Source organism: Mustela putorius, unplaced genomic scaffold, assembly GCF_011764305.1.
Source record: "Mustela putorius furo isolate JIRA1106 unplaced genomic scaffold, ASM1176430v1.1 tig00003854_pilon_pilon_pilon, whole genome shotgun sequence".
Taxonomy (NCBI): domain Eukaryota; kingdom Metazoa; phylum Chordata; class Mammalia; order Carnivora; family Mustelidae; genus Mustela; species Mustela putorius.
Window position 1 is genome coordinate 2,099,788 of NW_025422006.1, and position 14,322 is coordinate 2,114,109.

Genomic DNA, 14,322 nt, shown 5'->3' on the forward strand with positions numbered 1-14,322 from the left:
CCCACAAATAACTTTGAATGCAAATGGAACACATCAAACACAACATAATGTGTCAGGACTACCCAGGTGTTAAAATATGTGGGTACATGACAGATAAATATCATGTATCTTTGTGTTTTATCTGACAGACAGACAAACACAAAACTGTTTTTTGCATAAGAGCATCTATTCCAAGTTTAGCAAATTATATGGCCAAGATCTATGACTCCCCCCCACCACCCCTCACCCAAAGCAGACATCGTTCATCAATCACCACACTCCGCACTTAGAAATGGTCTCCCAAACCTTCCTCATCTCTGCCCTAGGCACCTCCTGAACCTGACAGGGGCCTGTTTGCCCTCCTCCGCTTTTGGTCCAATCTTCTAGGTTTTCAGTTTTACAAAACTGAAGCCCAGAAAGGGGGTTGATCTTACCTAAAACTGTATAGCTAGCTCACAGAAAAAGTTGAATCTAATTCTCTTGATTTTTAATCATGATCTCTTTTTTACAAAAGAGAAATATTTCAGGCACAGAACAAAGTATAAGAATAATATCATCAACATCTGCATACCCACACCCAGAATGATATCAACATTTGTGTACCCACCCCCTGAATGATATCAAGATTTGCATGCCCTCCCCCAGGATAATATCAACATTTGCACACCCCCCCCCAGAATAATATCAAGATTTGCACACCCACTCCCGGAATACTGTTTGCGTCTGTATGCCTACCACCCAGCTGAAGAGGTTAAAATTGGTGTTTATGATTTCCTTGCTGTTTTTGTACTTTCACTTCACATGACTATTTCCATAAACACTATGTAAAGTTCTTTGTCAGCTTTCAAAACTCTGTAATTGCCAGTATACTGTCTATATCTTTCTGAAATCTATTTTTCCTCTCAAAATTATACTTTTCAGAGTTATCCATCCCCAAAATACATCCAGTGCTGGTACTTCCATTTTATATATACACTCTCTATATTATATATATATACTCTCTCTCTCTCTCTCTATATATATATATATATACACACACACACTCTAGTTATATATACACTCTATATATTATATATTCTCTCTCTCTCTCTCTATATATATATATATATATACACACTCTAGTTATGTATACACTCTATTCATCTGTTCTCCCTGTTGATTCACATCTGATTATTTCTAATTTGTTACTCTTGTAAGTAACAGTACCAGGACTATTCCTATATGAGTCCTCTGTGGTGTATACCTAAGTGGTCCTGACCTCTTTACAGCACACCCCGTATTCTCAGGCAAGAGCAAGGGAGGGGTGACGAAGACAGAGGGCGAGCACCAGTCTCTCGCCTCCTTGACCCTCCCTTCCCCCCGTTGGAGGGTACAAAGGGTGACTATATGTAATCAGTTGGGGGAAAAGAGAATTAGTCTAATTTCTTTACTTTGACTTTTGGCCAAGATATTCACTTTATTTTGAATTTCAGATGCCACTAAAAAAGGGTATGACACTTCTCTGTTTATAAGGAGATGTATTGTTAAAAATGGTTGTGGTACCCTGTTAATCCAAAGAAATCACTCTATAAGCAGTACAATATTCACACCATGTGGGGGCCATAGGATGGGACATTTGAAATGGTTGCAAGCCTTTGAGCACCCCTCATTCCTCAGACAGACGGTTCTGCCTTCGTTACTCAGATACAATACTTTCTAGGACAGAGGCTGCAACTGGTCATTAATAGGCTCAATTCGCCTATGGACATGTTTTATTTGCTTTGTTTGGGATTTGAAACACTTTCAGGCAGCATTTAATAACCAGGACATTTTATATAAAATTTTGGATTTCCATCTTCTCGGACAGCGTTAGGCTAGTGCTAAATTGACAGCACTAGGCCTCCATTTTATCACCATTCCCGATCTGGTTAAAGAATGTCCTTTTTCCTCACTTCAGCACCTGCCTGGCCCTGTGGGCATCTGACTTTACCACCTCTGCTCTCGGGACTTTCACTCTACCCTCCTCACACTCAGCAACTGAAGGAAACACTTACACAAAGCCTGGAGCTCATGAAACTCAGACAGATGCTGAGGCCGCTCCCAGGGAACGCTCCTGTAGATCAAGGACCGATCTATAGGAACACAGGAGTGTTCTTTCTCAAGAAACAGGTGTTTCAATTAGGATGGCCAGCATTAATCTGAAGCTTTTTTGAGTCAAGAAAATCTCGCTGCTGATTCAGAGAAACACAGCACAACCGGACCTCAAGTAGAGTCCAGGTCTGAGCGGCGTTTGCTCCTTGGGACAGGTATTACGGTAACGGGTGTATTTCACGAGTGACTTTCAGGGAGGTGGCGGCAGGTGCGGGGGGCGGGGGGCTGGCCAAACTTCATCCCTTCCAGTCATACTCTGTGCTCACGAGTTGCCATGTGTCCTGTATTAGCCAGACACAGATCCCGGTATTATAAGTTTTCTAGAGTTGTTTTACGGTTGGAGTCTCTGGAATTTTATAGATACATTCAGCCGAATTCTCAAATGACCAGCTCTGAATATTTTGAGTAGCTGACAACAAGGTTATTTAGAAATTTCTGTGAATTGCCTCTAATTCTGGTGAACTCATGAATTCATGTGTCACATCACATGATTGCTAGATTACAAAAGGAAGGGTGGCTTTCCCAAGAAAGTTAGAAATACTCACTGTGCAATATGACCCAGGCCTGTGGGTCCCCAAAACAGCATCTCCCCAGCCTGAGTGATTTTAGCAACCCCAATTCTCCTGACCTCCACGTCACATCTACAAATTCCAGCTCCAAGCCTTGTCAGCCTCACAGAGAGTCTTCTACTCCTCCCCCATCAAATTCTTGACCCCAAGCGGCCAATAGTGTACTTAGTGATCGTTGCAAAACCATGACCTGTTGATTGCTTTGCTGTTGAATATCTTCCCTTGCTGTTAAGTGTTAACCGTGTTATTTAGTATCTAAGCCCAGATGTCCTGTGCAGCCGCCCTTAGGAATAGAGACAGACTGAAGGCTCTACAACTTTCTACGGCTGTACCCAAACACCCTTATCTTCCCAAGAAGGGTGTGTTGTTACAACTAGCGGGAGTGCCATTCAACAGGGAGGTTCTGTACAGGCTGAAAGCTTCCCGTTGCTCTTCGTGCATTCACAGTACAGGGGCTATTGCTTAATTCAAGTTGGGAGACAAAAAGGTAAGAAAAACCATGAGTACTCACAGCTCTGTCCACTTCCCTCCTCATGGCGGCAACAGATTTTTTTGTTGTGTCTGAAAAAGAGAAATCCCAGTGATGGAATACGAGTAACGAGAAAAGTATTCTGTTTCTAGATGAAAACACAGCAAAATAAAGTTTAATCCAAATAAATCACATGCAGAAGTCCAAGTGTGCACTGTGGCTCTAGACCTCAGGCTGAAGGACAGACAGGGGAGAATTGTGCCCTTAGGTGAAAACTGCAAACAAGGCAATCCTCTACTTTCCGTTCCTTTCTCAGTCACTGGTCTGAGGCACTGGGAGGCTGAGGCACTGCTGATTTGAATAATCAGCCCAGGAAACTTCCAGCTTCAGAACTCTCTGTCCATTTTCTGCTTTGCTCTTCACTTCAAGAGGTCGGACCAATTAATTCACACTATGGTGTACATGACAGATAATATTCCAAAGTAACTCGGGGGCAGAAGCACAAGTTCACATAATGGGATGCCGCTCACCATTGTTCCCCTGGTTTCTTCTCTTTTCAACCCCTGACATCACACATCCCCCCTCACTCTGATTTTCTTTGAGCTTGATGCCTAGGTTCCTGAACTCAGGGAATCCCTAATTCTGCTTTTGCTCTGCACACCAGCTTTTTAGGAACTCCCTCATGACAATACTGACCTTGACCTGGACTTTGAGGGACTCCATCCAGCATTGCCATCTCTTCTAAGAGGATTCACATTTGAAAGGAGTCTAGGAGTTAACCCACAGAAATTGCCCTTACACGGTGGAGTTTCAGGGCACTGCTCTCTAAGGCTTGGGGTTAGCGCTGCCATTCTGTGGTTCTTACACAACCTTTGGCCAATATATTTGGTCTTTGGTTTAAATCCCTGTAAACTTCTGGCTCAGTCTTTTAGGGCAGTGCCATTCAAAGTGTAGAACTCATGGGTTAGTGGTGGTACGTGACCTACTGCTTACCAAACCACTATGAGACAGTTACAGAGATCTAGCATAAACCTTTAGAAAGTTTTATAGTAATTCTTTTACTGTGTTTTTTCCTGGATGTTCATTGAAATGTCATATATTTATTGAATCCAGTAAAAGCTGGGCTAGTATGTCTTTTTATTTTATTTTTTAGTAATCCCATTTTTAGTATATATATTACAAAAGCATTGACCCTAGCACATTAGAAATATAAGACTAAATGGTTCCTTACCCTAGAGAGGTTGAGAAATACTGTGCGTAAGATCCACAGGCATGTCCTAGGTATCTGGTCTCTGGATATCTAGGCAACACTTTGTGGATTCTGTTCTTGGCTTTGCCATTGGCTCAGCCAACAATCAAGCCCCTCGATTCTTTTGGGTTGAAACTCTCTCCTTCCATTGCTCAAAATAATACTCTTCAGGTTGAGCCAATTTTTCTTAAGCACTTTGGTAACAAAAAAGCCCACACATTTTAGTGTCTGACAGACATGTGTTCACACACAAGCTATATGACGTTGGGAATATTTTCTGAATTTCTGTTTCTTCATCTGCAATATACACACTACTCCTTGCCTCACGGTTTTTGCAAAATTAACGTAACAAGAATTTGTAAAGGGTCTAGCGCAGTGCTGTCCAACAGAACTTTCTGCAAAGATGAAAGTTTTGTATATTTTCTCTGTCCAAAGCAGTGGCCTCTAGTCCCACTGCCACTATTGAATATTAACAAGGTATAAGCACTTAAGATGTGACCAAGGAATTAAATTTTTATTTAATTTAAACTTAAATGACCATGTATGGCTACTGTACTATAAAGAGCAGGTTAGCATGGGCACCTGCATATAGTGGGCTCAATGTGTAAAACGTTATTGAATATCTACATATGCCAAGAAATGTCTCAGACAGTGGACATGTATTAGTGAATCAGAGAAACACAGCTCTTACGCTTATGAAGAAGAACCTGATATAATTTTTACAACAGAAGTTGCCAGATTCTTCTCCAGAACCTAGTGAGTCACCTGGAGCCCTGAACCTTTGAGGGCTCCTCTTATGTAGAGACGGAAAGCAGAACCTTTTATGGACCAACCCCGGCTGCCCTCCCCAGGCATCATGGTGTGCAGAGCTGGGCACTGAGACATCGGTGGGTTAAATGGAGCCAAGGGGTCTTCTTGGCAAACGGGGCTGAGATCGCCACCCCTTTACTTGACTCTCTCAGATAGATTGAGAAGTTCAGGACAGCACCGGCCCTAAGAGGAGCTCAAGAGAAGGAAGTTAAGACTGACATCTCAGGCTTAACGTGAAGGCCTTGAGGCGAGGAGGCTGGTTGGGCACAGTGGTAGTTAAAGCAGGAAGCCCTTTCAGCCTCATCAGCTCCCGAGGGTCTTGCTGTGGGAGCAATGGCAGAACAAGTGAGGGGAGCCAGAAAGTAGTCATGTTGGATCATTCTGGTCTGTGTCGGGATCTAGACGAGCAAGACTGGGGGATGGAGAACCTCCCTCCCCAGAGGGAATAGAGATGCACATGGCAGGAGTGGGAATAGCAGCAGCTCAAAACCAGGGCCCGCTGGGGAACTGACCTGGTTCCCCAGGAGCCTCCTGGCCTGTTCGGAAGCAGGAGCACTGTTGGCGAATTTAGCCTCCTGACAGTCTGTGGGAGGTGGGGAAGTAGAAGCTGTAAGAGGGAGACATTGGACTTTTGGCTAAGACAGGCAAGTGGGTGCTCAAGGAATTAATTGGAAAATTGAAAGGGAGGCAATTGCATTTGGGGCCCAGGGTATTAAAAGGGGCCCTAGATATATAAGGGTGTGCTGAGTGTATTGAAAGAAGACGTAGGTACTACGGAAGCATCTCACAAGGGGATTTGCTGTAATGGGTGTGACTAGGGGGCAGAATCAGGGGAGGCTTGATGAAGTGGCAGCTTCACTGGGATTTGAAGGATGACAAACTTCGGTGAACAGGAGAAAGAAGTACTTTAAGAGGAACAAATGTTGAGGGTTGCCCGAGGGAAGGGGGGTGGGGTAATTGGGGGATGGACATTAAGGAGGGTACGTGATGTAATGAGCACTGGGTGTTATATAAAATGAATTTCAGACCTGTACCTCTGAAACCAATAATACATTGTATGTTGTTAATATAAAAATTGATGTTGAACAAAATTACTAAAAATGAAAGATAATGATGAATTTTAAAAGAAGAAGAAGAAGGAAGAGGAAGAGGAGAGAGAATGTTGCCCGAGAAAACTCGGAATTGAAGGAAGCCATGGAGGAGGTCCAATCATGGAGACATGGTCGACTTGTGGCATTTAAAAGCCTGTTCCAGTGTCAGCTTGGTGGTTGCACAGTCTTTTAAGCCTTGCCGGTCTTGGAAACTCTTTATCTCTCCATCCATTTTGAATGTCAGTCTTGCTGGATAAAGTATTCTTGGCTGCATGTTCTTCTAATTCAGTGCCCTGAAAGCCTGTTCCAGCTAAAAGTGAAAATAGACCATATCGGATGTGGCAGGAGTGGATGGAGGGAGACAGCTTGGAAGGTCCTGTTCTAGTTCAGGTGAACTCCGAGAGGGACAGTGAGGTTGGGTTGATAAGCCACGAAGAGCTCATTCTCATGTAACCACCCATTTACAGGTAGAAAAGCCATCTCAGAGAAGTTAGGTGACTCATACAAGATCATGGAGCTAATACATGGCAGCACTGGGTGCAGACCTAGCCTTCTGACCCTGGCTTGAAGCTTGACTAACAGTGCCAGCCATTCTCAACCTTTTTCCATGACACATGAGTCTGTGCGCATGGCAGATGCATTTCCGCATGTGCATGTGTCTCCCATGAGAGAAAACAGATCTCAGTGCACGCGAGTTGTGGGGTGGGGGTGACGAGTGGGTATTATATAGGCAGCCATGATTTTACTCTGGCTCATTCAAAACAAAAAAGGAACCATCTGCAGATTTAGTCGCTTAACTCTCGTTAGCAACAAGGGTCTCCCACCACAGTTGGTGCCCGAGTCTTACACCCAGCTTGGAGCTAAGATATCCTTGCCCCTTCTTGAGACTGGGATGAAGGATGAGGCGAAGAAGTTTTTCTTCTCTATCTTGAGTATGACCCATTTCATTCTTCCAAAGAGTCAGGACAGAAAATTCTTGCTCATTCCTGAGGTGACTGAAGGGTTCGCAGGCCCCAGGCCTGGAACTAGGTATAAATCTGTTTCTGAGGGGTGTGCATGGGAGAGGAGAAAGAAGATGGCAGAAGACAAGATTCTAATGAGGGGCATCTGCCATGCTTCTCTGGGGTCACTTGCAGAAGTGATCTCGTTTAGTTAAAGTTCTATCAGATGCTGGAAATCCTCCTTTATGGTGAGATGCCCTTCTCCATTTCTATAATTTCTCTTTCTTTTTCTTTTCTTCTTCCTCTTTTCCTCCCTTCCTTCTTCACTTCTTCCTTCCTCCTCAACCCTCATCCCCCTTTCTGTTGACAATAATACCTCAGATTTTATAGTAGACGGTTTTGTGGTTAGCACACAAGTTGATGCATACATAGGGCAATGGACAAACAGAGCACGAGAGAGAGTATCAGAGCAGGAGGAGAGAATATCTTATGGCAGAAGAGAACACAGAAGTTAGACTATAGATGTAGCATGACAATAACCTAAAAGTCCCCCAATTCTCAAAGAGTGGCCACACTGAATTCCTAAGGAATTATTTCCACATGTCATTTCTTTTCTATAGACAAGGCCATGTGGAGACTTTGGGAGGAGCTCACTGGGTGCTGACAAAGGAATAGCTTAGGAAAGTACCAGACAGTCTGCAGATATCGTGGCCATGGTTCAAATGTTGCACAACAGGAGTGGATGGGTGACAATAGGACAGGCTAGGGAAGGACTCCTGGAGCTGCTGAAAGACTTCAGGGCACCATCAAAACAGGCGCTTTTCCTGTCCCCAAATGGCCTCACACACTTTTCTCCTTTCCTTACGAACCAGGGCATTCAGATTCCTGGGGGCTTGGGGAAAGGCTTAGGTCAGCCTTATACCCAGTTGGGGGAATCGAGGGATGAGAACTGAAGGAATCGTCTGAAGCGATCTTGGTAGCCTTCTACCCACGAACTCTGACACACAGCCATCCACATTGCCAAAATAACACTGATCTCATGAGGCTAATGACACTTCTTAGCTCAAAGAACAAAGCGAACTATTTTAGCACAGGAACAAAACATTCCTTTTAAAACAGCGTGGGGATTTCAGCTCACTGAGGACTAGAGCCATTATCTTCTGGGGAAAAATCATCAGGATGGGCCCTCTGAGCCCAAAGTGAGGCTTTGAGGAGATTCGTGGGAAACTGGGAAGCTGTAGGCCACTGGAGAGAGCTCCACACTGCAGACACCAGTCCATTCAGTTACCTTGAATAAAACTTAGGTACTTACCTTTTCTAAAAGGAAGCTTTTGGAAGAGCTGTTTTCTTAGGCCTATCATTGTAGCTACGAATATCAAAACAATGATGAAGGAAGGGATGAAAACAGGAAGCAGCCAGTTTGAAGAGGTTTCAGGTTCTTTGCCACCTGGATGAAAGAAAAGCACCAGAATCACATTACATGGTAGCTTAGAGGCAAACCAACAAGTTGGCCCTCTGAGTAGATTATAACCAACACAGCCAATGTGCAGCGAGCATTTATTCCATGCCAGGTACTAATCTGTGTGTGCTGCGTGTACTATCTCATTTCCTTCTCACAACCCCCTACGTGGCAGGATTTGCAATGACCCTCATTTTCCTGATAAAGACAGTGAGGTGCAGAGAGTCTAGGAAACTTTCCCAAAGTTACACAGTAAGAGACAGAGCTGAGATATAATCTAGGCTGTCTGGTTCCAGATTCTGTGTTTTTCATCGTTCTGATACCTCCATCCATCTATCTATCTACCTATCATTATCAATTTTGTTTCCAGTAGGATAGTCCCTGAACCCAAACATGTCTTCTCTCTCCACTGTCAAGCACTTGCAGTGCTCAGAAGCCATGCCATTAATCATTCAATTTCAAGAATTAACAGGATCTTTTGGGAAAATATAATATTGTAAATAGTGTTAACATACAAAATCCAATCATTCATACCGCAGTATGAATTACTACAATGAGCTCTTTCCTTGGCTCAGCTAATCAATGTTCTGGCACTGAGGAAAATGTGAGTTTAGTAGAGAGGTGGATGAGATGAACAATTTTGGAGACCAGGGAAGGTCTTGTGGAGGAGAGCTGTGGGTATCTATAGATTAGAATAAGGGCTCCAGACTGACAATGGGAAGGACTGGAGGGGGCTTCATAATAGCAGGTAGAAGACTACCCAAAGTAAGCTGTACTTTTTTCCAAAAGCCTGAATTTTGCCCTGTGGAGTAATTTATACAGAATAAACACAAGAGCCTAGTCCAGGAAAAACCTGGCAAAACTGCTGAGGAGGAAGGGCTCGGTCCTGCCAACTGCCTTCCCTCTCTCCCATCTCAATACCTTCTGAGAATCATTGATTGTTTTAGCTGAGAAGATCATTTAATCTGAGCCTCTCATTTTAAAGCTCAGAAAGTAAGGCCCAGAGACACTCAATAATCTATCTGAGGTTATCACTGCTAACTAAGTGGCAAAGTCAGGGTTGTGAGCCTGTTTGATCAAAAGCTCAGGCCCCACAGGTATTTGTCTCTACTGAAAACAGTGTGGGAAACAGTAAGGAAGAAAGGATTCAGAAGCTCTGCTCATCTACACGTTGGATAACCCACACTGACTACAACTGCTTCTTTACTTTTTAGGAAATGCTTACTAAGAACCACTGCAGTGGCTACATGAGTCAAGGAGCCCTGGGACCTTCAGAGTCCTCACAGCAGGAGAAATCCCTGCCACAGCACCACCCTGCAAACCTGTGTCCTTTGCAGGTTCCTTCAAAGCCCCTTCCACATACATAAGCTCTATCCATCCCTGAAGACTTTCTAACAATGAACATCGGTGTGCTCAACCTGTAAGGATTTGGAGTGCAAAGACTTCACCTGAGTCACCTCTGAATCCCCTATAGACCCAAATACCATTTACATGAAAGATGTCGATAAGGATTTGGAGTGATAAATTAATCATCTGTCTACTTAGTCTGCCTGGCCCAATTCTTCCTGTCCTTAGTTATCTTGTGGCAGACTGATGTTTATCCCTTAAATCCACTCTGTCTTCCCTATTAGGGCATTAGCTGGACACACGGCTCCTCAAGACTATATTTTGGAGCTTCCCCTGCAGTTAGGCATGACCAACCATGAAAGCTCAGTTCAGGTCATGGGTCTTCTGAGTCTTGGCCTTCAGATAATGGATACGTCTTCCACCATTCTTCTCCCTTTTGGAAACATGGATGTGGTAGTCATCCAGCTTTGACAGTTCCAAAGAGACAATATTCTACAGAATGGGGGAGCAATAAGATGGAAAGAACCCAGAAGGAACAGAATGTAGATACTTCCCTGCTCTGACTCACCTTCTGTCTTTAAATATTACACAGGAGAGAAATATGTTCCTGTCTTGTTGGAGTCCTATTTTGAGGTCTCTCTGTTATGGAAGCCTAGTCTATACCCTAATATATATTCTTATAGATTATTTTACAATAATTACATGTTACTTAACAATGATATGATGATGCAATGGAGAACTATGTTTTATCCTTGCCACAATCCCATGCACTCTTGTTAGAGACACTATCTTTTTCCCCATTTCCACATTGAGCGCTGAGGACTTTGCAAGCATGTTTCATTCAATCCCCACAATCATGCTCTAAGGCATCTATCATTATTCACCCTTATTCTACAAATGTGAGACCAAGTTCTAGGATGTCTCGGTTATATGTTCATGTTCTCAAAGCTAACAGCAGCAGAAAGAGGATTTAAAGACTCTTGAAGACTGTCAGAGAGTCCCCTCCAGGTCTCTTGGGAAGGCTTCACTTCCCACCCCACAAGAATGTTGTTAGAGTCATTTCCAGTCTCCAATTTCGTTACATGTCCTCATGAAAATGCAACAACTGGCCAAGCAGAAGAACCCCTGTTTCAAAAAGAAAATGGTTTCATTGACCTTAAATTTCTGGTTAAAAATTAAGATGTTCAGTCATATCCTAGAGCCACTGGAGCACCTCCCATCACCACACTCTCATTGACTTCTGAAGAAGTATGTGGTAGGTCACAGAAGTCAGCAATGAGCAGCACAACTGATGAGAATGAGTAGAAAGGGGACAGTCATAAGGCAACTTAAAAATCCCTTTGAGAATTAGATGTGAGGAACCGTGGGAGGATGTATGACTTTGGTCATTTGTTGCTGGTATTTGGACCACAAACGAGGAGATCATTTGACTGCTGAGATCTGGCAGCCCACACAGTCTGGAAGCTGGGATAATGGGACTGGGATTATTAAGGCTCATCTTCCAACCCACTAATCTGTCATTTATTGAATACTTAGAATAGGGAGACTGCTCTGTTTTTGCTTTCATCTGGGTATAAAGAAGACCCATGTGAACAATTAAAATACATGGAAAGTAAAATAGCAATGAACAATAAAAGACATATATAGTCACAGGCAAACAAAGTCATGGTACATGTAATCAGTTTTAGGAGGAGAGATACGGTAAAAACCTCTTGTGTGCCAGAGTTATCTAAGCTGCTCTGGAGAGAGGGCTTCAAGTTGGTGAAGAGGGTGATTATATTTTATGTGGAGAGAAACTGCCTGAGCAAAGAAATCACGAAAGTGGGAGATGTGCAAACAAGTTCAGAGAGCACATGGTGAGGAAGGGGAGCTGACTAGAACCCAGGAACAATGTCAGTGGGTAGAAGCATGGATATAACTCTAAGTATTTTGGTAGAAATGAAGTCATAAGAAAAGCCTCATTTTTAGGGTCAACTTCAAGTAAAAATGGTAAACTAGGCAAGTTGGTCTTTCAAAATTTTCTATCTCTTTTTATCACAGTGACGATCCCCAGACTTGTCGCCTTATGAAAACTGAGCTGTAACTAATTCATACTAGAACTTTAGAGGCATTTAAATGCTAACAATCACAGGGGGATTTATTTTTCTTGGAATAGCTTAACTGTCCTTTGCTGTGTGGAATCTCTTGCCTAGTTAAGTGCAAGCTAATGCTTTGGATGGAATGTGGTTTTCCAGAAGGGTCAGGGAAATAGGGGCCTGGGTAAGATGAATTTAGAAATAACTAGAATCTAGCCTTTGCGCCACTGATTACATCAGTATTTTTTTCTTTGTGGTGGAGAAGTGAAAGGGCACACTGACCATTCCTTTGGAAACCTTGAACTAGTGAAAAGTTACAGATGAAGTAGGGTGGCCCTTCTTTCCATGGAAGCCAGCATAGCTGACCGCAGACTCAACAGCTTGTGGGTCTACATCTGCTCAGGATCTTCTGGGAGATCACTCATACATGCAGCTGGTGAAGAGATAAGGAGACCTTTGTGCAGCTAGAGATCTTTCACCCATCCTTGCCAGAGTTGTAGCCATGCAACCACCCCCTGACATGGCTCCTGGGCTCATCAGCTCCCCTTCCTCACCACGTGAGTCTCTGATTTTTGTGACCTGCATGCTCGATAGTAACAATGAAAAGGTAATTGCGACCACTGTTCAGGGCAAGGCAACTAAAGGCTCAGTTCTCTCAGGCCTGAAACTCAGAGTCTCCGGTCCTCTTCCTACCCCAAGAGAAGCAGACTGTGCCATCTGAAGTGCTGAGTGAGGGAAACCTAGACTGTCCGGTGGATGAGAGAGATCTCAATGACCAGTTGGGATCAACTGTAGCAGCAGGAACTATAATCTGTTCTCTGAATTCTTGCATATGAAATCTTTTGAAGAGATCATGGCTGCCTCCCAGCCTGAAGGCTTAGTCACAGCAGACTTAATGTAGGGTCATAGGTGAACTTGAGCATGCAAGGGACAGACCGCTGTAGTCCTACCCCACTGCCTCTCACTTCACCTCTAACTTCAGCCATGGCTCAGCAGAAGTCTAAATGGATTTCAATCACCTCAAATGGCTACTTTTCTTTCAGTGCAGATGCTGGGGTGGGGCGCTCACTCAGCACACATGCATGCATAGCTCATGGGGGAATGGACTGTGCAATCCTGGACACCACTGTCAATCTGCAGGGGTGAGAGCAGATGACCTCCACTTGATGTGCTCTGAGTGAGCATCTGAGGAGGCCATCTGAACACTTCTCAGGTGGTCCTTGGGTATCTGGGCTCTGTTTTCCCAACAGCAACAACTTTGATAATGTACTCTTATGTTTAGTTTTCCTTCTGCTCTGTCTGAATCTCCCCAACCTCTCTTTTTTGCTCCCTGAGGTCGCCACCCAAATACTTAGATGCTACACAAGCTCCTATCGCACGCTCTGTTTTGCCTAACTAACATGAAGGGCAAAGGTGAAATACAATGACAACACAGTGTATTTTCTATAAAGTCATGTTAAGTAGTGCTAGGGACTGTCCTTTATTCGGAGATTATGTCCTTTGCTGGTATGGTAGGAGAATACTGAGTCCCCTCAAAGAGGTCCATGTTTGAATCCCTGAAACCTGTGAACATGTTATCCCACATGGGAAAAGGGATTTTGCAGATGTGATTATATTCAGGACCCTGAAATGGGAAAGTTAACCTGAATTATTGGGTTGCGGGAAGGCATCCAATGAAATTAGAAGGGTTTTTATAAGGTGGAAGAGCAAGGCAGGAGAATTAAAGACAGATGTGAGGAGGACACAGAAGCAGAGGTCTCAGGGATGTAGCTTTTGGCTCTGCAGGGGGAGGAAGGAACCATGAGCTAAGGAAGGCAGGTGATCTCTAGAAACTGGGAAAGATGAGAAAAGGAACTCTCCCTTAGAGGCTCTGTCACCCTATCAACACCTTGGTTTGAACCCAGCACAGCCCCTTTTGGGTTTCTGATTCTCAGAAGCGTAAGTTAATTAATGTTGTCTTACGCCCATGAAGTTTGCAGTAATTTGTTATAGGAGCACTAGGAAAATTATGACGTGCTTGGTGATAAAGTGACCTCTTATGAAAGAAATTTGGTACTAGATATAAGTTGCTCTTACTCAGCAAATAAATGGTCTTATTCAGCAAATAAAAAATAGCCTGACTCCCCAAATCGTTTGAAATTGTCCTGGTGTCTGAAGATCTAAAGGGTGGGACTCAGCATACTCAGCAAAGGCTCTGATTTTA

The 14,322-nt window shown here is 43.7% G+C and overlaps 1 protein-coding gene across 2 annotated transcripts in view; it reads right to left on the minus strand.

Moving 5' to 3' along the window:
* PDCD1LG2 (programmed cell death 1 ligand 2) overlaps positions 1 to 14,322 on the minus strand; it is a 57,124-nt gene that overhangs the window by 9,982 nt on the left and 32,820 nt on the right. For both annotated transcript variants that reach the window (XR_006601952.1, XM_004766170.3), the window contains exons 5-6: positions 8,551 to 8,685; positions 3,190 to 3,239 (exon numbers count right to left, since the gene is read on the minus strand). Coding sequence is in view for 1 of the 2 variants with exons in the window: in XM_004766170.3 (XP_004766227.2) it covers positions 3,190 to 3,239; positions 8,551 to 8,685 (185 nt within the window). In the remaining variant the exon portion in view is untranslated. The remainder of the gene's footprint in view (positions 1 to 3,189; positions 3,240 to 8,550; positions 8,686 to 14,322) is intronic.